The sequence below is a fragment of the Lagopus leucura genome, unplaced genomic scaffold (assembly GCF_019238085.1).
Source record: "Lagopus leucura isolate 7727_CA_CO unplaced genomic scaffold, USGS_WTPT01 Super-Scaffold_100159, whole genome shotgun sequence".
Lineage (NCBI taxonomy): Eukaryota > Metazoa > Chordata > Aves > Galliformes > Phasianidae > Lagopus > Lagopus leucura.
In genome coordinates, this window is record NW_024962335.1 from 10,505,122 (window position 1) to 10,529,790 (window position 24,669).

At 43.6% G+C, this 24,669-nt stretch overlaps 1 protein-coding gene across 1 annotated transcript in view; it reads right to left on the reverse strand.

Annotated features, from left to right (window-relative positions):
* Window positions 1-24,669, reverse strand: part of GRIN2B (glutamate ionotropic receptor NMDA type subunit 2B) — a 165,678-nt gene that overhangs the window by 22,077 nt on the left and 118,932 nt on the right. The window contains exons 4-8 of the mRNA XM_042889937.1: window positions 7,771-7,979; window positions 7,306-7,477; window positions 6,479-6,632; window positions 4,803-4,928; window positions 1,597-1,826 (exon numbers count right to left, since the gene is read on the reverse strand). Of these exons, the coding sequence (XP_042745871.1) occupies window positions 1,597-1,826; window positions 4,803-4,928; window positions 6,479-6,632; window positions 7,306-7,477; window positions 7,771-7,979 (891 nt within the window). The remainder of the gene's footprint in view (window positions 1-1,596; window positions 1,827-4,802; window positions 4,929-6,478; window positions 6,633-7,305; window positions 7,478-7,770; window positions 7,980-24,669) is intronic.

Genomic DNA, 24,669 nt, shown 5'->3' on the forward strand with positions numbered 1-24,669 from the left:
AGAAAAGCAGAAGAAAATGACCTTAATCCAATACACATAAGCAGCCCTACAATGATATCGATCAAAGTAAGGCTAGAAACCTACATCCAAACGCTCTATGAAGCTCCAGGAACTACCACTTCAATTGATATTTCACACACATATCTCTGCAGGTATGGAGAGTGTTTTGAAAAACATGAGAAAGAAAGCATAGCTATCTCTATGAGCCTAAGCATAGCTCTCTCCATGAGCCTATGCACAGTCTGAAACAATAGATCAGAGGTATGAACTACCCCATTTAGTTCAGACAGTTGAAAACTTAATGGTGACAAACTAATGTTAACTCTGGTAGGGCTGGCTGGTTTTGAACAGTGCCTTTCAACCTGAGAGAATCCATGGCTTCTCAGGAGCCTGTGCAACAACCTCCACCTAACAGAAGAGCATCCTCCTCACCCCCTCCTCAACACAGAATACTGCAAATGTGAGACACTGTGGAACAAATTGAGGTTGGAATGAAAACAAATAACAGGAGCACCTCTGCACGGGTTGTATTATTCTGTCATATTTCTTTCCAGGGAGAAAACAGAAACATCTAGAAAGGAAAAAAAAGCCAATGAAAAAACCTCTTAGAAACAAATCCACCACAGAATTCCTAGCCTGATGCACATGACACTGTATACACAGGGGGACCGACCACAATTTATTTCTAGACTGTCAAGGGGCACTAAAGAGACAGTAACTATAACCAGACCAGTAGTAGCAAATCAACACACACATTCCTCTTTTTGCTGTTATCTCCAATAGCAGCGTATGTGACCTGTTGCTACGTGGCTGCCTGACAATGACATGACCCCTAAAGAAGACCCAGTGACTGAGTAACAAATACAGTACGGGCAGTCGAGACTCACAGAATTCAATTCTTTGTGAGTAACCTTGCAACAAAACAAAAATAAAGCAGTGCACACAGCTTCAGACCCTCATGAGCCAGACAGCGCTAACCTGCATGCATGAGCAATCTCCTCAAAATCCTCAGTGCGCAAAGCCTAGCAAAAGCAAATGCCCTGTGAGTACAAAACGCACCGCATGTAAACAAGGCAGTGAAACACAGTGAAACAGGGAATGATTTTTTGTGCTAAGCCTCCAAAGGCCTTGAAAAAATGACAGTCTAACTTAAAATGCAAGCAATAGTAAATCATCAAAGCCAAGCTGATTTACCCCCATAGGCAGAAGTTGTCCCCAGAATAAACTAACAGATCATATTTGCTAGCACAGTAGTCACAGTTCCCACACAGACAAATTACTTCATCCTGAAAAAATGGGTTGCAGCCATTATACACATCACCTTCAAAGCAGCATTAATTCATTTCTTGCTGCCAATCAAGGTGTAGTTTGGGATCATGCAAGCAAGCACAGATCAGTTTTGTTTCCATAATTCACTCCTGAAATGCTTAAAATGTGTAAAATTTGAACTGAATACCAGTGAAGAACAGTTGTGCTATTTAAACCAGGGACTACAGTAATGTCGCAACTGAAAAAATCTTAGTATTTTAGCAGTAAGAGAAGAAAGAGCAATACAACCTCTTCTGTGAAGAAGACTGCTCTGAGGGCATCCATTACCTTTTTGTCGCTCAAGCCGGACACCTGGTCAACATATTCCTCTTGGATCATGAAGGCAGCCAGATTGGCAGTGTAGCTGGCCAGGAAGATGACAGCAAAGAAAGCCCACACTGACACCATGATCTTGCTAGTGGTACCTTTGGGATTCTGCACTGGCACAGAGTTGTTGAACACCAGCCCCCACAGCAACCAGATAGCTTTGCCAATGGTGAAAGAGGGACCTCCTGGCTCTAGAGTGATTGAGAAACAAGATTCCACAGTGAGCATCTCAGAGCAAGCAGTCTGCATTTCTCTTTACATACATGACTTCAGAGTTAAGGTTAGTATCTATTCCTGTGAGATGAATGTCCATAGCTATGCTCCCCTGTATTCATGACACTATATCTAAGCAAAGCATAACCCTGAAAAGTGATTTTCTAAAATGTCCTCAGGCTTCTGTATTCATTCTGTCCCAAAGATTTTCAGTGAAGGTTTATATAAGGGCTTTTTTGTACCTGATTAGAAAATGTAGAACACTCCATTTCAGTTCAAGTGTAGTCACCAGAAATAGTTTTCTCAGAAGAACTCTACCCTCATTTCTAGTTGTTTAACAGTGGTTTTGTTCCTAAACTCCTACCATACATCGGTGCAAAATATGGCCTTCACTGCACTTGTATAGGTGCAAGAAAGAGCATCATCTGAAATAACAAGAGTCTACAAATACATCTGCAAGAGTGTTTTGTTACTGAGTCTGCTGATGTTACATGAGCCAGAGAAGGACCCAGTCCGTCTCCATGTACTGCGTCTAAGCTACATAACATATACTTTGGTCTCTCTCAGGAAGATCAGCAGCCTCAAGAACAAATCCAATGTTTACAAAGCTGATATTTTCCCCTTATTCACTTTTCAGAGTAAAAGTTCACACATAGCCCAAAAGCCACGCATGCTCATGAAACACCATGCTTGAAACCTTGTGAAATCCTGTCTGGTTCTCAGCAGTCCCACATCCCTGGCATATGTAGGTTCCATTAGTGGGAACCAAAACATATGCTCAAATTGAGCACAAGAGGAACTGTCGTTGAGACTGCAGCTGGAATTACTCAAAAGATCGTACTTCAGGCACTGAGAAGATTCTCCTGGGAGAAGATTCTCTGGCACAATTCAAGTACTGCCTGTCACTTTTCTGATGGTGCTACCCTGGTTCTGCAACCATTTGGTTCATGTTCTCCCTTGGGAAGGTGGGAGCCGGGTGCTGCTGCCTGTGATTAAGGTTGGCTCCAGCAGAGAAACAGAAGGGAAGAAAGTCAATTGATGACTTCTCTTCAAAGCACTGAATAGGGAAAAGTATGGATCATCTGAAGGCACAAACTGTGCGTGCCATTAATGCAGCTGAAAAGTGCAAGGGGCTCATTGTGTAATCTGGGAATTGCACATTAAGTTCGAAGTAGAATCATCATCTGGAAAAACTGGAGCCTCTAGATGCAAGGAGACAAACTTGGTGTAAGAAATTGGTTTGACACTCCTTGCATCTTACATGTTGGAGTGGTAACTTTTAATTCCTCTTTACTAAATGAGTGAGATGCCTGAATCATGTGTCTCTGTAAGATACGGTACTTCAAGGTACAGGTATGGACTTGCCCTAAGACACAGGTGCAAGCCGTGTAAAACATCAGTGGGAACTGTAATCTGTGAGGAAATCTCAAGAAGTTCTTTGCTATTATCTTCTGTTCACCAGTCACCCCATTTGCTTTGAGCCACAAATCAAGACAGCAACGGGAGTCTCTAATCCATACCAGGAATGACATTTCAAACTTGGAGTGACCCAAGAACAACAAATCAGTGTAGTTGGAGGCTAGATCAGGACATGCTCACCTAACTTGGAGAAAGGTATCCTTAAAGAGAAAATCCAGATCTAGGAGCAGATTAATACTACTGTAGACTATTTGAATGCAGCCAAAATAACATTAGCAACAGTATTCATTACCAAAGAGGCATTTCAGCCTCCACAGGCTGCTTTCTACATCTCTGTGTTATGTATGTCAGGGATAATATCTTCCTGATGGTGCAGTACCATTCATGATTACTCAGAAATGTTGATACTCCAGCTACAGTTCACCTAACTTAATAACTGTACAACTGCATACCTATATTAAAAACTGCTTCCAGTTCCACATCTGTATTAATACCTCCCAGGAGACTCACAGGTTTATCAGTATTTACTTGAATCCAAAGATCTGTGTTGCCATGAAGGTACCCCATGGTTCCATCACAAGAAAAAAAAAGTTCTTCACTTCCCCATATATGTGGTTCTGCCTGCATTTCTATAAACACTTTTTTTTTTTTTCCAACCTGATCTATGGAAGGTATCCTCGCCCATGGCAGGGTACTGGAACTGGATTATTTTAATGTCCCTTACATGCACTCAAAGTAATAAACTGGGAGCAAATGAATGAATTTACTAAAAACTCCCAATCCTACCACTCTCAACTGACCAATAAGTTCCGGAAAGGTTTAAAGTGCCGATTTGTTAGGGCATGAAATAAAGAGGTGACAACAGGCTCAACTTGCTAATTGTCCTTATACCAATAAACGAAAAAATTCTCCCTCTCAAGTTGTTTTGTCCATCCTCTCTTTAACTGCCTCCTGAAGATCAGAACCAGAGAGTTAAGTCACTCATTCCTATCTTTCCTACTGCCTTTACAATATAGTTGCTTGCCCAGTCCCAGAAAAAATGAGCTTCTCATTTTCACAGCTGGCTTTGGCAAGCCAGAGAGCCAATCTGGAGAGGATGATGCCCAGCTGACAGATGTGGGCTCTGGAGTACGGCACTACACTGGGAGGCCAGCAGTGCTGCTTGCTCTCCTAAGAGATGTAGCACTGAAGGGCAGACTGAAAATGGAGAGCCCTCTGATTGCCTCAGAGAGAGCAGCTCTGTAGGCACTGCCAGCACCAGCTACCAGGATCCCTATCCCCTTCATAAGAAATGATTGGAGCTAGCGTTTGCTTTAGAGATGAAAGCATCACAGCTCAGTCTCCTGAGCCAAGCAAATTATCCATTATCCACATCTGTTTGCTACAGAGATGTTTTCCGCCTCCCTCCCTGCCCTCTTTAAGCACCTTTTAGAGTGGACTAGATCTGTATCACATTTAAGCAAAGGAAATACCAGTAATGAAGGACCCAGGATTGAAAGCAAGAGAGGACTGTGGCAAGGAGTGGCTTCCCTTACCTCTGCCATCAGCAAGGCACCGATTATAGCCCACAGGGCTGAAGTACTCGAAGACAAAGACGGCCACTGCAGAGATGATAAGCAGCATCACAAACATCATCACCCATACGTCAGCACTGAATGGCTCTGGAGAGGAAAAGAAACCCATGCTGAAAGGCTTGATACACAGCAGCCACCTTACCCTTCCTTTCTTTGCCTTCCGGAGCACCCCAATGAGAGTGTGTGGCAAAATGGGCTTGGGAGAAACAGAAGTCATGGTAAAGCCTTCAACCCTAATCTGAACAACATCCTGAATTGGTAGAAGCATTGTTTCTTTTTCTGTAATGACTACATTCATTCTTACAGCTACATCTGTGACACACGGCTCCATTTGGAACCACACGCAGCCACTGTGACACGCATTGATAAAATAAAATGCATTGATAAAAGACTGTTCCCAGGAAGTCCTCCAGCACCATCTGGAGAGAGTGGGGAAAATGAAACAGAACTGGCAGAGTTTCAGACGAGCATCCAACTTTCAAGATGCTACTGAGCCAAAGAGCATCTCCAAATTTCTGAGGTTCAGCCCTAGTGATAGTAGTTTCTCAGCTATTCTATTCTTGCAGCAATTGAAACACTGGCTCATTCTAGAATTGTTAAGTGTTTCCATTCTGCAATTGTTTGATCTTTGCCAGTTTTCTCCACCTCCAAGCCTGAAGAAATAAAGATGGGACTGTACCAGATTAAGGAAACCTAGAACTCTGGCCCACATTACAGTCAATTTTCCAACCTCAACTTAATTGCAATTAAAAAATGTTGTGTTTATTTTCTTGTTTTTTTTACACACCCCAGGTAATACTGGTGGAAAGTTGGAAACCAATTTTCCTTGGCTAATGGCAAAAACTGCTGAAGAGTGAGTAGTAATGAAACAACTTCTTCAAGAAGTTTGGGGAAAAAAAATTATCCATATAAAATTACTTCTGTTTATAAGTGTTCTCAGGTTCCTGGCAGAGAGGAGACAGTAATTATGTAACTCATGTAGCATGTTCGCTGCATCGTAAAGCATTTTGTAAAGCCAAATAGTAGATACTAGGAAGACACTGGGAAATGCAGTAATATTTCTGCATTCTCCAACTACCCTCCTGCACTGAAGAACAACAGAAACCGTTTTATTGGGATGCAGTGTCAGCAAAGAACTGATGGCTCGACCCTTCAAGTTCTGTTAGATATCTAACTTCCTCCAGTGTCTCTGACAAGTGAGGACTGAGTTAAAATCTTTACAAATAATGTCTCTGAAAGTACAGCCATTTATTGCTAATTGTCATCACTAAGAAGAATACGCTGGTTTACCAGCTATAATGTTTGAATCATTTTTTTTTTTCTGGCCTACACTCCTTGAACATGCCATTAGCTGAGTCACTGGGATACCACATGCTGTAGGGTAGATGGCAACCCCGAGGAGCCCATTCTTTGCTAGAATTACTGAGAAATGCCTTGGAACTTCTAGGCAGTGCCTATTTGCATTTGCCTGGATTTTGCTTGCTTGGGATTAAGAACTAAAACATAATAGTTTATTTTTACATACCAGTCCCACAGGTATTCCTAAAAAGGAACTTTCAGGCTCAGAATCACAAGTAACCTTCACCTAATTTTTTATGAACACTGGACTAAATTTTAATTTTAGATTAAAATGATACCTAAGAAGGCAGAAGGTGAGACAGTTCCATTGCTACGTGACACCATGACGCTGATTCCCGTCTCAATGAAGGGCACAGAGAAATCCACTACTTCTGATCTTTCCTCGTTAATTGTGAGGGATCCCACAGCCATATAGGCCCGCTTGGTGACGACCTAGAGAAAAGAAAAGAAGATTTCACACACACAGACCCAGGGCTAGCCCTACTCAAGCATCATGAGCGTGTCTCTTCTCACCATTCTGCCTTTTCATGCAGTTCTTTCACTCCTCTAATCCCATTCCCTATATTGTTTCTATCATTTCTCCTTTCTAATCTTTCATCAGGACACCTTCTTCTTTCAGGGAATCTATAGACATTTATCTTCCCCTCAAAGCTGCTATGTGTATAAAAAATAAATCCGCAGAGGTCTTAGGATAAACACATCATCCACTGAGAAGATGTCTTATCTCATTTTTCTGTCCTTGCTTTCTCCTCCTTCTAACACTGCAAAGTCTTATTTCATTCTTTATACATCTTATATATGATCGAAGCTTAAATCTAGGCTGCAGCCTCTTTGGTGCATGGATATCACATTCTTTCTTTGACTATAAAGGCCAAATTTGTGACACCACAAGGAATAATAATTAATCTCTGAGCAGGAAAGGTGGTCACGGTCAGAGAGTCAGAGCAGTTTAATTCACACAGTGCCCAGAAAGGAGTCAATCATTTCTACAGAGTCACTTCTGTCCCCTCCCTGAAAGGGAACAGAATAATGACTGGAGGTCAGACCTGACCTATGGCACCCAGCCCAGGAATGAAGACCACCACACCCTCCTTTTGCTGCTGACCTCTCCAATCATTCCATTCCACGTCCCGTTGATCTTTTTCCCATGCTTGCCATTAGTCACCAAGTAGAGGTCATAGGTGAACTTGACAGACTTTGAGATTTTCTTGAGGATGTCGATGCAGAACCCCTTACAACACTTCTTCATATAATCCGGCTCCTCATCAGTTTTATTCCTGAACCATCACAACAAAAAATGAGTTAAAAAAAACAGAGAAAATTCCCTTAATTCCTCTCTATGATCAGTATGAGCTTCCCCTCCCACAATTCCCCTCCACAATGTGGAGAATTTAACTTGTGATACCTGTGCAGGAGAGGGGCTAATCATGAATGGGCACAGGCCAGGCTGAGCAAGCTGAGGTGATTTTTCTAAAAAGGATTATTAGGATGTGCCAGTATTGGCCCAGTACCCTACTTCTTGCTGAGAAGGGAGAGGACAATAGGGGGAGACAAACTTAGGGGTACATACTCAGTCACAATGCGTTTTTGGCAAGGGACTGTGTTCCTCATGCAGGTGCCACTTAGGGGGTCCACATTCTCCACAATGACAAACGGTGCCTCTTCCAGAGTCACTATACTCAGGTGATCATCCTCACGCTCCTCAGAGTCAGGATAAAGCTCAAAGCGGGGCCACACGTAGTACTTCATCTGCAATTTCTTTTCCTTCCATTTCCCCACCTGTGGAGAAATACAAAACATAAGATAGACTTCTAGCTGCTCCACCACTCTGCATTAAGCACATCCCCAGGCCCAGGCAGGAGAACCACTCTGGAGTGCCCAAGCCTGTATGAGACAGAGATGTTTTAAGGAAGAAGGCTCTGAGGAAATGCATTGAAACCAAGAGAGAGAAGAGATTAAGAAACACATCTGTAAGCGTCTCATCTCTCTGATGGTTTAATCCTCTGGAGAGTGAACGGATGACCAGAGGGGTACCATCAGTACAGCCAAACAGACATGACATCTTTCAGCTTTCTCAGCCAAGCAACAACCAGATATCTTGTTGTCTCCTGAAAAGTTCAGCCTGCTAACCACAATAAAAATGATTATCTTCCTGATAAAAGAGACAAGAAATACATACAGAACTAAAGTGAAATAAAATGTAATTTTTAAAACCTCACTTGAAAAAGTCAAAACAAATCTTATTTTCTTTTTCAAAATTTTGTTTTCATTTGTTTTCAGTGACATTAATCACATTAATTCACCTTAACCAAAGTTAGCTTTATCCAGAAATAACTCCATCTGGAAATAGGTTGCCCATTCTTAGTCAGGACTAAGTTATTCCAAATGGCAGAGGAGAGGCGACTGAAGAGGTGGATGTTCTGCAGTTTTAGGAGTGTCTTCACAGGAGATAAACATATACAGAGAAGCCTGTTTAACAGTACTCTGCCTATTCCCTGCTAAGGTCTCACTAATATACCTACTCTTGTCCTTTCACAATGATGTGTTTACATATCCTAGCTGGAAACAAGGAATTGCTCTGTTTCTGACAAAGAAATTCAAGCAGTGTCTAAGATCTTTATTCTCAGAATTTTTCCGTAAAGATGTATTGAAATTTTACATCTTTTCATTCTCCATTTCTTAAGCAGAGATCACACCTTCAGAAAGCAGAAAAGGAGGGGTGGGGACTCCTTAGCTTTATACCTACTGCCACAAATAAGAGTTGTTTTGAAGCGAATCCATTCCCTTAAGAGAAGATACGTGTAGCACGCCCACTGCCAATGGTAGACTGCTTCTTGCAAAAATTCCAGGAAAAGAAAGCACCTGAACATCAACTACACTTTGAACTATCAAAGTCTTGCCTTTGTTCTCATTTCCCCCCATCACAGTTGACACTAATTAGCACCTTGGCTCGCAGCTCAAGCTGAGTGGGCAAGAAACTAACTGGGCTTGAGAAAGAACTTTCCTGCTCCATCCTCAAAGGAAGCCCTCCAGGCCATTGAGGGGGGAGAGGCTGCATGTGTATGTGGGAAGCTTGTGTGACTGCTTTTAGCAGTGTACCTGCTTGGTGAGTAAACAGAAAAGCTTCATTCCACTGCAATCCAACACCACCTCCCACCACCCCCAAATTTCAGTCATTTATTTATTTAAACGACAAGAAGGGAGGGAGAAGCACTTATTAGAGGCTCATTAGGTGTCAGCGGTTATTCTGTGAAACTCAAAGCCCAGCTGGGGTTTGGCATTTTGGAGCAGCCAGAATTCACATAAAACACTTGTCACCTTCAAAACAAACAAACAACCGCTTCATCTGGTCATGAAAGAAAAACCCACTCTGAGGGCTGGTGGAAGAAGAAGAAAGGCAGAAGAAATCACCCAGAGACAGCAACCTCCCCATCTACCCTGCAGTGCAAACACGACACCCCAAGGAGAGCAGGACTGTGGTTTCTACCAGAAGCAGGTGAAGTGGCCGGGCAGTAGGTTGCTGAGTGGGCACGGAGATGTTGTTTTAATTTTTAAATATGCTTTAATCAATAAGTGGAAGTTGGCAGAGTGGGAGCCCAGGGAACTGGTGGCCCCTTTTACCCACAAATGAGAGATTATTTTGAACGTAGCAGACAGTCTCTACTCACACCCCTATGTAAGTCTGCATGTGGAAAGTGCATTTCTGAGGGGACAGAGCGCGTATATCCATATGCTCACCCACAGTCTGCTCAGCCTTGGACTTCCCTCTCATCGATCGAGCAGGTCAATTTATCATCAGCTGAGCCATGATTTCTGCAGCACAACTTTGGCCTTCAAGTAACTGATCTCAAATCCCTAAAACCAGTTCAGCGAAGCCACCACACAAGTAGAATAACTATACACACAGGGCTCAGGGGGGAGCAGCGATTAAGATGCTGCACAGAACAGCACAGACTTTAGCTCAATAACATTAACTTATCATAGAAATAAGCACTTGATGAAAGAGACATCCTGCAGTATCTCAGCAGCACTTAGATATCACAGTAATAGGCATGATATAAACCCCTAAGTGATAAATTAGATCAGATAGGCAAACCCAACTCGTAATTACCCAGAAGTTCTCTGGTACAGAAAGAGGACTTCATAAGGCTGCATGCTAGGCACATTTCACAGCACTGTACTACATGGGCCAATGTTATGAAATTAGAATGACAGCAACAGTCATGGCCTCCTGTGCACTGGAGTACCTAATCTGCAAATACAGCTGTACGTGCCTCTTCATTATTATCCTAGTGAAGTCCTCGTAAATCGTCTGAAAAGGAGGAAAAACAGAATGTAAGGAAATGGTCTGGCCTGTTTAACTGTGGACTGTCTCAAGTATCTATGCAAATATTGTACCTCATTGCTAACCCGTACAATCAAGCATAACGTATAATTATTTTTACACCTGGAGACATGTACTGGGTATGAACAAGTGACACAGAGAAAATCAGAAAAGATTTGTGAACTGAGGGAGGGCAGACTTCTTCACATGCTCACGCATGTAAGGATCAAATGTGTACACCTGTAGTTAAAGATAGGCTTTAAGCCACGTGTGGACAATGATAGTAAAGATACTAAGAAGCATCTCATGCACAGGACAGAGACAATGCAAGAGAAAGAAAATTAAAATGTGCATTTTATGCTAGATAATCTGCCATGAGAGAGAAGGAGCAATTCACTCTGGGGACAGAGGTTAGCCTCAAAAGAATTAAATGTCACAGATTTGTCCAGATAATGATGCCTGCTCTTAAAGAATATAACCTGCCAAGCTGTGCAGAGCAGAATAAGGCACTTCTGAACTCTCAGGATATTTGGTATTAACAGCCTGTAAACTGTTATTACTTAGGTTTTGCTCAGTGCTTGCCTCAGCAAAAAGAGGAAAAATAAACCATCCCAGGCATCCTACATATTTGTCAACCTGCAGTTTCTAGACTCACTGGGTGTTCTCTGATCAGAGTCCAGTCATCCAAACTCCCACCAGGATTACTGCAGGTCACAGAATCAGCAAAAATAAGGATGCCAGAGACCATTAACAGCCCCTTATAAATATTGTCCAAAACCTAAGTATATGCCAGGGGAGGGCTCCTAGAGCCAAATTTTCACCTTAATTTCCCATTCTCTGTCCATACCACACCAGATCTTATCAAGAAAGGGAGGTCACTTGGACTGGGGATTAATCAGGAGGTATTGAGGGAGGGGAGAAGCCAACTCTCATCTTAAAATACAGAATCCTACTTCAGATTAACAAGCTGTTGGGAGAGGAAGTCCAACACATCTACAAAACAAGAAAGTAAGAGCGACTGTAGAACAAAAAGTCAATCATGATGCTATCGGTTTGCCTACGTGTATAAGCTATAACAGGCAGACAAAAGGTACAATTGCCTATAATAAGTCAGAGCCTTCCAAAAGCCTTCCAGCAGGCTGGCAAATTGCCTTAACCACGGTATGATGCAGCCAGAACAAAAGCGTTCTGCAGTATGTTAATGCGTATCTTTAATGAAAGGTGTTGTAGCATATTAGCTCCCCAAAACTAATTCTTAACAGAGCTTTGCTCCCCTCCCAAGAGAAGCTAAGGCTTGTAACAGTCATTTGTGACAGATGTTTGCCCAACCTGTCCCTTCACTGGCAGAGAGACTGTGGTCTCTGTGGGCAGTCTAACTATCCTTGCCATTAAAAAAGTGTGGGGTTTTTTTTTGCCCCAATGTCTGACCTAAATCTTCTTGCTGCAGTTTATACCAGGACAGTATATTTCCTTATTCTTCTGCATTTGCCCTTTTCAGTGTTATCAGGTCAGTAAGATATTTATAACACAACGGCTGGGTAGTCTCATTCAGTAGATACCTTAAGTGCTGCATTAGCTAAAGCAACTGCCTGTTCAAGTGACCAGCACTCAAACTAACCATTTACAAAGCCCTCCTTCAGATTTATAGTGCAGACAAATAAGAGCTTCTCCCATAAACCTCCAGGACTGTTTGTTGCAGCCACAAGAGAAGCCAACCTCTCAGTTCCTCTTAGTATGTCTGTGAAGGACCACAAAAGCATTTGGAGAAACTTCCAACTTCCAGTGTCAACAGACGGAGAAACAAAACCGCATCAAAATGTGGCCCTTCAAGGACTAAACTGGAGTGAAAGATTCAGGGTATAAAGAAATGAGGGCTTCGGACACAATTCTTGTGCAAGATACTCAGACATACTGCATTTGATTTGGGGTTTAGGTTTCCGATTTTGAAGAGATGCCAGGAGAACTATGCCTGAGTAAAGTCTTTTATAGTTTTTGTTTCATCCAGGCTCCTATTTGCACAATGCCTTGCACTACTCTATTAAAATCTTCTCCAGCTTCCTGACACTCATTGTATCGAAGAGACGCAAGAAAAGGAACGAAAGGTATTTGGTTCCTTTTAAAGAACAAAAGATCATTCCAAACTCATTTAGGACTCAAACGCTTTCTGCTTTTCCCAAAACATTTTTTCTCCTTTATATTACATTTTCTTTTCCAGGAGCTGAGGGGCTTTTTCATTCCAGTGGGGAACATAAAGGCAACAGCATAGGGCAGGAACTGGAAGGCACCAATTCCCTATTTTGCCAAGGACCTCTGGGACCTGATCTGCAAAGACACCCTCGTGCCTCTGCTTCACATTGTGTAAAATGGAGATAATTGTATGTTCTCGCTTCTGGGGTGCATGGAGTGAATAAACACAGAAATAGTCATGAGGTTCAGAAATACTATGGAAATTGGGAGATACACACACGTAGCTAGATGTGGGAACTCTTACAGTAAGTACGGAAAGCTTTCTGCTTCTTATTCTTTTGTCAATTAAATGGAAAGATCTTATGTAACTTTTACATATGATTTTAATACACAAAAAAGGGAAAATCAAATATAGAAAATATATAGGTAGAATATCTGGCAGAAAACAGTAATATTATTGGCAACATAGCTGATGCAAAAGCATACCTTACCCCTCTAGAAAGGTGGGAGAGTCTAGGGAGAAGTAAGAGCTTTGTTGGTACAATTCATGTAGATTCTAAATGAGGACATACAGAAACCAGAACAACTAGGCAGGATTGAAAAGGGCTACTGTAGGAATAATAGAAATACCATAGTAATAATAGTTTTAACTGGGACACTGCCAAAGGTATGTCCTGGTCGGAGTATATAATAGTAAATGCAAACCTGAGGGGTTGGAACATTTGTGCTGCAGTAGCCTGAAATGAAATAAATCATGCATAAATAAAATAAAATCACTTGGGATTAAAACAGTTTTCAGAAGCCCAATTTAAGGTATTTTACAGGGGTTGTAATAGCTTTATGGTTTAACCCAGCAGGTGACTGAGCACCACACAGTTGTTTGCTCACTTTCTGCTTCCCAGTGGGATGGGAGAGAGAATCACAGAAAACAAAGTAGAACTCATGGGCTGAGATAAAACTATGTATTAAGTCAGATAAAAGAATAATAATTATGACTATATATATGTGTGTGTGTGTATATATATATAAATGTATAAATGTATACAACAAATGTATATAACAAGTGATGCACCCCCCGCCACCAATGCCCAGCTAGCCCCCCACGCAGCAGAAGAGAGACAGATGCCTTCGCACCCCCTCCAAAACTTGTTCCTCATGATGTCATAGGACATGGAATACGCCTTTGGCCAGTTCAAGTCAGCTTTCCTAATTCTGTTCCCACCCAGCTCCTTGAGCCCTTCACTGCAAATGTCCTGGGCTCTGTACCATACTGCTGAGCAGCAACTATAAACATCTGTGTTACCAACATTGTTTGTGTCCTAGGACCAAAACATAGCATTATATTAGGCACACTAAAGAAAACACTTCCATCCCTGCTGAAACTATGACTGAAACTATGAGATGTGCTGGAGATTCACAGGTTTAGCTTTCATGGACAGAGATGTTCTTACCATTATTAAAGAGGAATTATATCAGAAACTAAGTCATTTTAAAAGGCTTGAGTGTCACTAGATAAGGTAGGAAACAAATGCAAATTTTAATAGTAGCACCTGGATGCCTCATTTTTCTAGATTTGATTGGTGACACTTTTCTTCACCTCAGAATTACTCAACAGACAATAGGTCATGCTGTTTTACACTTGGTTTGGGCAAGCAGCAAAGAACCTTACAGAAAAGCAAGTTATCAAAAATAACCTTGGCTTGATGCTTGATTAAGGGAACAGAGAGCCTACCTTAAAGGAGGAGATTAAAAGGCTTGTTTAACCTAGATAAATGAAAGCCAGAAGAGGATATGATTGCTCTGTATAAAGAAAGGGGAGACAGATAGTCAAGGAGGAAGGAAAGTTGTTTTGTTTTATGTAGAAAAACAGTGTTGGCTCAAGAGCAACCAGTTATGAGAAAATTTGCCTTGAAAACAAGATGGCTTTTAACCACCAGAGGAGAGAGGTTCCAGAACAGCCGGCCAGAATAAGCAGTGAAGATAACAAAAATGGCGTTTGTGTAGGTCTATATATGATGTTGCTGTCTAGAGCAGCAGAGAAAGAACCAGATGAGCCTTTCCAGTCCACTGGCCTTAGGAAGCAAAAACAGGAGCAGTAATTCCTCTGTGAAAAGCCTTTTGTCTTTGCCTTTACAGTCTGCAGATGTCAAAACTTAATCATTGTATCTCTGTCCTCCAGCTATCCCACATGAACACAAAGGCTCTTATTATTAATGTTGTCTCCACCTCTTCGAACTCATACTTTCCTCATTCAGCAGCAAAATTTTCTCCAGGGCTCTGAGAATAGAACATCCCTCTTAGCCTTCACCCAGACTGGTTAAGCTGTGACTCTCACTCTCACACTGCTGAGTTCACAGCTATTGCCAATTGCTGTGAAGCTACAGGTCTCCATCCTCACACAGGCAGGTAGAGATGCCACAGAGAGCAAAAAAAAACTCCTGTTTACAGACACTTAGAGTGATTAATTAGCCACATCAACCAATGCAGACAAGAAGTGGCTGTGAATGCTCCACAAGTGAAATTAATTAACATAAAAACAGCCCTTTTTTGTGAACCTCAAGTTCACCTTCCACAGCCAGCTGGGGAAGGCTGCTTTTTTCACTGCACCTTCAGAAGCAGGAATTGTTTCTAACAGCCCTTCAGTTAAGCATCTAGATTACAGGAGATGGTGGTTTTTTCTTTATCTTTATAGAGCACCTAACATATAACAGAGAGAGGCTTAGTGCATAATGCAGACAGGGTGAAGTATCAGCCCTGGCTCTACAACTCATTTCTGCAATTCTGGGAATAAAAGCACTTCGCAGAAACACAGTTCCCCAGCTCACTAAGGTCTGGCATTTACACAGCTTTTGCTATTTCTGCTGAAACATTTCTTTCTAGGTGCATTTATATGCTTTTTGCAATTGCTAAGGTCCCGTCCTCTGCCATGATTAGTATGAGAAGGTTAATGAGATATACTTTGAGTGCTTCTGTCTTCTGCAAAGTCAATGAACTATGGAGCTCCACTGGTGTCACAAAAAGGTCAGGATGGCATGAATGCCAAGATGTTTGCCTTGGTAAATCATTCCTCCAAACCAGAGGGTATCATGAGAGCACTACAGGCATAAAAACAGCCTGAAATTATAGCTTCCTCTAGGTGATGGTGTTGTTTCTGGTGGTAGCATTAACTCAGCAGTGAAGAAAGTGGTTCATCCAGACAAGGCTGATGCACACAGGAGCTGTATGGCTTCCAGAGATACGTATGAACTCTAGGTCCTCAATACTCCATGATGACTAAGATTTACAGAAGTGCATGCTATAATCAGCACAGGCATAACGGAGAGACACAAGGGAAGAGGTTAGAGGGAGCTGTTTGTGGTTGTGTGGCCTATGATCTGAATAGGCTGAAGGATGTAACTCAGCAAAGCAATAGCTTCTAGAGGGCAGAACCAGGAGTTAGGATTTTGCAAGAATTAGAGAAAAAAATGTATACAAAAAGCACTACAGAGTGAATGTACCATCCAACACAACTCACCTCCAGTTAACGAGTAGTTACATCCCTGGTTTAGGCTCTTCAGTAAAGTTTGCACCCTTTGGAGCCATCATGCCCTTCTGAAACGATTCTGGGTGAGGAGAGGGGAGTTTAATACAATGTCCTAAACCAGCAACACCAGGCTATTCTGATTCTGATCTGGAGAAAGCCAGGCAGCTTATATTACTCCTATCCTTGCTCATCTAAGATGAAAGAACAGTTCACCTTGAGCATATGTGCCGCTCTCCTCTGCAGAATCGTGAGCTGGGGAAAAATGTAGCTGGCATATTGGTAGGACTGCATGTTTTGTGTGACAGGGGGTTCAGAAGTGACAAAGATTTACAAATAAGTGTATTTTTATGTGCATGTATAGGCATCTAAATGCCTTCTGAAAGCATTTTCAGGTCTACAGCAGGGCATCTGCATTGTGCAGGTGTGCATCTGCATCCAGTACGTGTCCATGCATGTAATGCCTTACCTAATGATTTTTCCCCTTGGCTTTCCCTGTTGAGTGCTGGGCTTGAGTTTGCATTTTGCTGAGCTTTCATTTCTTTCACTCAGGCTTTTTTCTTCCCTTAAAACATGTTACACAGAGGGAGGGATGGACTTGCCAATTCATGTTACAGTCTGGGAGACTGTTTAGAGCTCTGGCTGATAAGTGGGTCCTGTACAAGTGATGTGTGAACCCCTGATGTCTGCTCCTCTGTCCAGCAACACTTACTTCATACACAGCGCAAACATCTTATCCCAGCATCTCTTTGGAACTGAGGCTGAGAGTATGCTTAAAAACACAGGTCCAGAGGAAAGCCAAAGACATCTCTCTGTGCTGAGGAAGGCTCTGTGTCAAAGCAGGCCCCCACTGGGGTAGGAAAAGTGGCAGCACAAAGGAGGAGGTAGTGAGCTGCCTAAACCCTGCTGTTCTCTAAGCTGTGAAAGCAAGATAGAAGGCACTGCTTTGAAAAACATCTATGAAAATATCAGAGAGATCCCTGAACTTGCAGTGGGGGGGTGCCATGGCAGGCACAGCGTCCTGCACACATGAGCCACAGACCCTGCCCTCAATGCAACAGCCTCACATGCAGAGCCACACAGGTAGGCATTGCTGCATGAACACCTTCAGCAGAGAGATGCAACGCATTCAACTCTTCTCTCATTGGGGACAAGAGGGGAACACACCTCCAGAGGAATTACTGCCTGCATTGGAAGCAAGATTTCAGTGAAGGTCTGCATGCCCCTGCTCCTTCCCAAGTTGGATATCAGGAAAAATTTCTTCTCAGGAAGAACCGTGCTGCAGTGGCACAGGCTGCCCAGGGAAGTGGTGCAGTCACCCTCCCTGGAGGTGTTCCAGAACTGTGTGGATGTGGCACTGAGGGACATGGTTAGTGGGCATGGTGGGGATGGGCATACGGATGGACTAGATGATCTTAATGATCTTTTCCAACCTTAATGATTCTGTAATTCTATGATTCCCTGTCCCATCACCACTCAGCACCTAACACCTGCATGCCAGTAGTCCTGCACCCCATCACCATGCACAGTCCCTGCTGCAATGACACCAGGAGATGAAGACTCCAGAAAGACAGCTCACAAGCTGCAGAACCCACTGATCCAGACAAGCACTGGGCTTTGTTTGAAAACCATGGTGCTCTGCCCAAACAGTAGACGAGACCTGGCAGCTCTACCTGCACCCTACAGACAAGACCTGACCCTTGGATAGGATCCACCAGTGGGACAGCTGGTTCACCACACACATATGCATTGCTGCCATGCTGCCTGGAGCCAGGAAGCATTGTGAGCAGCAGGGAGCTGCTCTGCCGAAAGATTTCACTCCTTTCTCATCCATACACAAGTGCAGACAAATACACACACAGATACCCCCAGCAGCAATGATCCTAAGCTGATCTGGGCTTGGAATCCAGCGCTGCCAAGGGCCCAGCTGAGGCCATCTGGGCTGCGCAAAAGGAGTATGATCAGACTTGAGTATGGTTAGAGAGAAAGGTAACCTTGAAATCTGCATCTTGGGAAGGAGAGAAGAAGCTATCTGATTTGTCAGTCCTAGCTAGCAAAGCAGGGTTAAGCCACGGACTGCTCCTGCGAGCATGGCCGTAGGGAGATAAAATTCTGCCATTCTCTGAGCACAGATGGACACACAAAAATAGGCACACCTATTTTTCAAAGAGTCATATGTCATTTTGTCCCAAAACATGTCAACAACAAAGCAGGTATCATGCAATTCCCTTTCTACAGCCTGAAAGTAGAGGAACAGGCACACAGCAGCAGTCTTGGAGATACAAGACGAAGCTGAGGCTCTCAGCAGGTTGCAAAAGGTCTTCTGAGGCACATATAAGTCCACGTATGAAATGACTTCTCAAAGTCTGGAATTAGCTAGATGACTTCATATACATATTTAAATGTGTGTGTACTATATAGTTACCTCTATTACAGGGAGAGTTAGTAGAAGGCCTGTAATTAGTTTCTCTGACACTTCCATTACAAGAATCTTCAGGCTTGTTCTCTGAGAAAAGCCAACATCTCCAGGTTTTGCAACAGGCACTTGAAAGTCAAGGGGGAGGCTACCCTGATTGGCTAAGGACATGATTCTTACTTTGGCCCATCAAATTTCATTCAGTCTTAATTGCATTATAAACTGTTAAATAATCATCATTTCTTTTCCATCACTTTCTTGCAGAAATCCTAGGAGACAGCCCAAATGGCATCTGAGCACAAATGTTTCAAGAGCTAAGCCATCAACCCAGTAAACCAGTGGGGATGCCCCTACCAGTAGGACAGTCATAACAAAGAATGTTCTAGCTTTAGCAGGGCAAAGGAAAGAAAGAAAGCCATATTAGGAGACAAGCCACCTATGTTCTCCTCTACCTTTTAAATGCACCTCACTGTGAAACCATCACTTGCACTTTGCCATTTAGGAGGCAGAAGAAAGGCAAACCACTGTGGAACACATGCAGGTTAGTTACCGGGTTAAAGAGTCAGACTCAGTATTGAAGGCTCGGTGTATATGAGAATGAACAATACGTTTCTACAGAAAAGATTTTGAGGTTTCCCTGTGGGAAAAAAATTTTAAAAATTAAGAAATGAAAAGAAGAAAAAAAAAACCATAAAGCAAACTGCACGGAAGGGAACTTACTTATATTGAATTATTAGGAAATAGGAGGTTTATGATTTCCTCTTCAACCTTTCTTTCTTCCCACTTGTGTGTGGACATTTTGATTCAAGTTATAATTAATAAGTGCATACAACTTTCTCCATGGGGCCCCTGCCTCAATCCCTGAATTGGAAAGACACTTGAAGCAAAGGAATTAAAGCAGCCCAGGAAACAAGACTGGCAGCTCCTAGCTTGACTACACAAACTAAAAATGAAATCACTGTTCATTTATTTTGCTGTATGTAATTGCTTATAAAACTCTATGAATGTGCTCGAGCCCTTACAAAACCAATAAACGGGCCAATAAAGTATCAGTAAAGAAGGAGAAAAAGCTGCCCATGAGGTACTGAATCACCAGGCACTGGCAGAGGCGAGTGAAATAAAGAAACAGCAATGGACAGCAAACCAATGAACCAATGCAGAGATTATTCAGACCCACTTTATTATGGGAGCAGCATCCCTGACCTTGCCAAAGGGTTTGAAGGGACAAATAAAGTAGAGGCCAAACTGTAAGGGAGCACAGAAGGACGTGGAAGAGGGTGAAGCTGGCAAGTGTCTTGTGGCCATAGTGCCCAGAAGAGGAAAGGAAGGCACCAAGGCTGCAGAATATGCTGGAAGGTTTCTCGCTTTGCAGCAGTAGTTTTGTAACTGGCTAAGGGAGTGGGAGACCTGATCTGCATGGAAGGTATGGATGGAACCAAGCTAGCCTGGTCTGCGTTACCCTGGAGCAGAAGCATCAGGGAAGAGGTACATGACACAGGGACACCAGGAGGGCTGGACACAAGCCAGTTACAGTCCAGATGCTGTCTAGCCATGCTAGCCCAGCAGGGATAAGCTGCAAGCTGAGGCAGCTCGCCAGATTCAAGCAGCTGCCTTGCACCCCACCATGCTGCTAAGTCCCTGTGGCATTGCTCTGCACAGTGTGGACTTACCATTACTAGCCCACGCCAGCACAGACAGCTCCATGCTGGATTAGACAGCGCAGACTTGCCCTGAGCAGCTGCAGCAGCTGCACAGAGTGCAGATGCTTTCTCCCCAAGCACCCTGGGGGGAAGGGACCCAAGTGCTGGCTGTGATCCTGTCCTGTGCTTGCTATGTGACTTTAAGCATGCCATCTAAGCTTTCTGGAGCTGTTTTTCCCTCTATGAAAGGCTTTGAATAATCCACCCTGCACTGCAAAGGGGTTGCATGTGAGCAGGGATATAAAAGTTGGGAGCAGCAGCATAAGTCAGTACAAGCAGATGCCTCAATTCCCCCACCTCAGAGGAAATCATGCAGCTTAGGGCTGCCCCTACAGCACCTCACACCCCTCATACGAAGAAGGGCTTTGTCACGGAAGGGTGCTGCCTGCTGCAGAGCAGCTGTGTGCATCATCACTCAGCAGTAGAAATGGCGCTGGCTGATAAGAGAGCAGCCATGCAGCAGGTCAGCATGCGGACCAACAGCTGCAAAAGGAACAGCAGGATTTTATACAGTACTTGCCGAGAACTAGTTTGGAATCAGGAGATTAACTAAAGCTCATGAGCACATTCTTGGGTCACCTCCAGCTGCTCTGGGAGTTGAGTGGCACAAGTGAGCAGGCAGCTGTCTTTCCTGGCTCTTTAGAGACACCTTTCCTGGAAGAAGGAGCACAGTGATACTTGAGCTGGCACAGCAGCACTCAGCCCAGCCCCTTCCAGCCTCTGGGAAGCAGTCCTACATCATTCCCATGCTCAGTGTAACACTTAGCCAGTGCACACCCCAGGCCACAGCTCTCCCTGGAGAGGGCTCCATACCACCTTGGTGCCCAACCAGGGACCCCATGCAGTTGGTCAGTGCGACACAGGGTGGATGTGGGTGCAACCTCCTTGGAGGGTAGGATTGCTTCTCCTGTCTGTTCTCCTCTGAGTTCCTCCAATGCTGTTCCCAGCTGCAGCTGAGAGCTGTGGCTCACTGTGTGGTGCTGACTTGCAAACAGAAGCAGCATCCAAGACCTGTGCAGGAAGAACAGCCTTGGAGAAGGACAGGGTGAGCATCTGTCCCTGGTGATGAGCACTGTGATGGAGTGGTCCATCAGGTACAGAACAGCCTCATGGTGACATATAAGCACAAATGTGCCCCAGCGCCAACTTCAGCCCTGGCTGTTGGTGTGCTGTGCCAAGAACATCCAGTAAGCCAGGTCTTACTCCTCTTGACAGACAAGACTGTGCTTGTGACTGAACAGCCATCACTTCTCATCTTCTGATTATTTCACCAGGCAACCTTAACGTTCCATTAATATCGGCCTTTGTGAAGCTAAATATATACACTAAGCACATATACAAATACATATAAATACGTCTCCATCTAGCAGAGAATCCAATTAACTGAATATGTTACGCCTTAGCAATTAATGAATTCAACAAGCTGAGCTGCCTCTTGCATACATTTAAAGCTCACAATATCAGCCACAACAATAAAAGACCTCAGATTCTCCTATGTGCTGTCTACAAGGAAATTATTAGCACCTAAATCAAGAGACAAATTCAGGTGTGTTTGCACTAGTCACATACAGCCTGCCCTTCAATTAATTGTAGCCTAAGAGAAATTCAAGTCCAGCTGATCCTGCATGCAGCTCTTTAGATATTCCTGTGCCTTTATCTTTCTGGATGGGAGTTCTGTAAAATGCCAGTGTTCTATGGGTTAAAAGAAATCAAATTCCATAACTGACCAGAGCTGGCACTCTTAAGTACTTCACTGATGCAAGTACTCCTTCTCCTTGCGTTCAGCTGCTATTTTTTGTTTCAGTTTGTGTAAGTGCATACGTGTGTCTGTGCATACGTACATGTGTCGGCATTCTTTTGTATGTTAGTCTTTCTCCAGGACAAGTTTTTGGTTTTTTTTTCATGCAGCTTCTGCCTCTCAGCAACAGACAGTACCGAGCCCTTGAGGGACTGCTCATTCCCTCCATCTCTCACAATACTCCTTCTTTGCATTCATAAGGCATTCCCTGTGGGGAGAGTTCTACATAAATAAATATTTAAGTAGCCACTAAACCACAGAAGACGCAGAAAAGCACGCAGGAGACTTGGCTGCAGAACTCAGGGCACAAGGGGAAATGAAGAGAGGCATGGCTGGGAGGGTTGGGAGGAGTGTTGCTGATGTGAACTGGAAACACAAGCATCCCCTTCTCTCCCCTGACACAGTGCTAGCTCTTACCCTGTGACCTGAGCTAACTGATTTCAGATAAGTCTGAGTTGGTGCTGCCACAGAAATCTAAAAACTATGAACATACCCTATGGGGAATCTAACAGAGGAAAGAGCCTTGAAGGGAGACGCCAAAGACATGGCTAAAAAACTGAGCTTCTAATGTTGAGTCTTTTGTGCTTCATCAGCTCTGTTGTTCCCCCAGTTGCTGTCACACTCCAGGTGGAGGCTGTGAATACCCAGGAGCAGCTCAGAGCCTCTTCTGTGGTATGGCTGGATGTGGTGCAGACAGAGGCTGCACACAAGTACCAGCTGTACCCTTTGGACTGGGTACCAGGAGGGACAGCGGGCTGCCCACTCTCATCCCTGCTACAAACCTCAGCAGAGGCTATTAGAGTATTAATGACTCCTTCAAGTGTAGCAGCTTGTGGATCCTATACACCTGTAAAATTATGTGTGCCTACACCCACAGCACTGCAGATTTCACAAGTCACTCTGAGACAATAAAGAAAAAAGCTTACATCCTTTCTAAATGATTTGAGAAATGCTGTTTTGAAAGTGGGTATTATAGGGAACAGGGTATAAAGTTGGCCACTTATATCACCCATGTAAGATGGTAGTTTGAAAGGTAATAATCATATGAAATGTGCCATACCCCAGGAAGCCTCACACTACTTGTATGCTCCCCAGCATAACCAGAAGAGCTAAAAATCCCTCAGAAAATCCAGTCAAGAGTCAGTTTCATGCAGAGCTGTGGGAACATAGTGTGGCATTCACGCAGAGCCTGTAGCAAGCATCACCAGGCTTGAAGCACAACTTGAATGGTCAGAGGCCATTTTCTGTGTGCTGGCATGCAGCTCTCAGTGATGCTTCAGAGAGATTTGGAGATCTTTTCTTCAAGAGGCTGTCCCAGATTTTTCACTTCCCTAGAGAGTTGAAAAGGTCAAGGAAGGTCAAGGCCCCCTTGGAGGCTCACAAGTTTTATTTTCTGCTCTGGATACAAAGATACTGGCTGCTATTTGAGTTTTGGTAGGAGGCAAGCCACCACTGAGAGCTTGGGATTCAAAGTAAATGCAATCAGCCAATAGGACAAGAGGTGATGGCTTTAAATTGCACCAAGGATGTTCAGGTTGGATATAAGGAAGAATTTCTTCTCCAAAAGAGTGGTGCTGCAGTGGCACAGGCTGCCCAGGGAGGTGGTGGAGTCACTGTCCCTGGAGGTGTTCCAGAAGTGTGTGGATGTGGCACTGAGGGACATGGTAGGGGCATGGTGGGGATGGGCTGATGGTTGTACCAAGTGATCTGAGTGATCTTTACAACTAGAATGATCATATGGCAGCCAATGCTTCACTCTGCTTCAGTAATTTCTGTCCCAGCAGAATGTTTGTATTATCATTTTACCGTGATTCAAGTTAGAGTCTTTTGGGAAATGCAGACACTTTGGGGAAAAAGCTCTCTATTGGTGAGAAAATAACATACCCACTCTGTTTATAGGCATCAAAAGAACAGCCACGGCACATATGCCAATAAGTGCACTCTACAGGAATGGCAGAAAAGATGGTTTCTTACCTGAACTCTGCATAGTCAGAAAAGTACTTCATCCCCTAGGCAGCCTTCTTGCACCCCTTGTCTCAGAAATTTGAACAGTGGGCAGTGTCCATCATAGCAGGAGATGAAGGTGCTTTCTCAGTGTGGCACATATAGCAAAACACACAAGACCAGCTCATTCCTCCCAACCATCCCCACTTCTCTGTAAGCAGAGTGGAAAATGAAGACACCCTTCCCACAAACAGCTGTTGAGATGTCAAAGCATAACTGCATTTGCACAGTTGGGATCCCTTGGGAATTTCACCCCACACAGCTATCACAGCTGATGATTCCCCAGAGTGGCTGCTGAATTGTCAGGCTCCTTGAAGATTGCTTTCTATGGCATCCAGCCCCTTCCACCCCTCGCCTTCTCCCTGTCTGTGATTACCCCTGCCTGTCAGCACTGCAGTAAACGTGTGTGTGTTTCCGGGTCTCTCATTTCTCACTTTACAGAATTCTCTCACTTAAAAACACTTTCCCATCACAGCTTACACTAAAATATAGAACAAACAGGAAATTCTGAAAGGCTCAC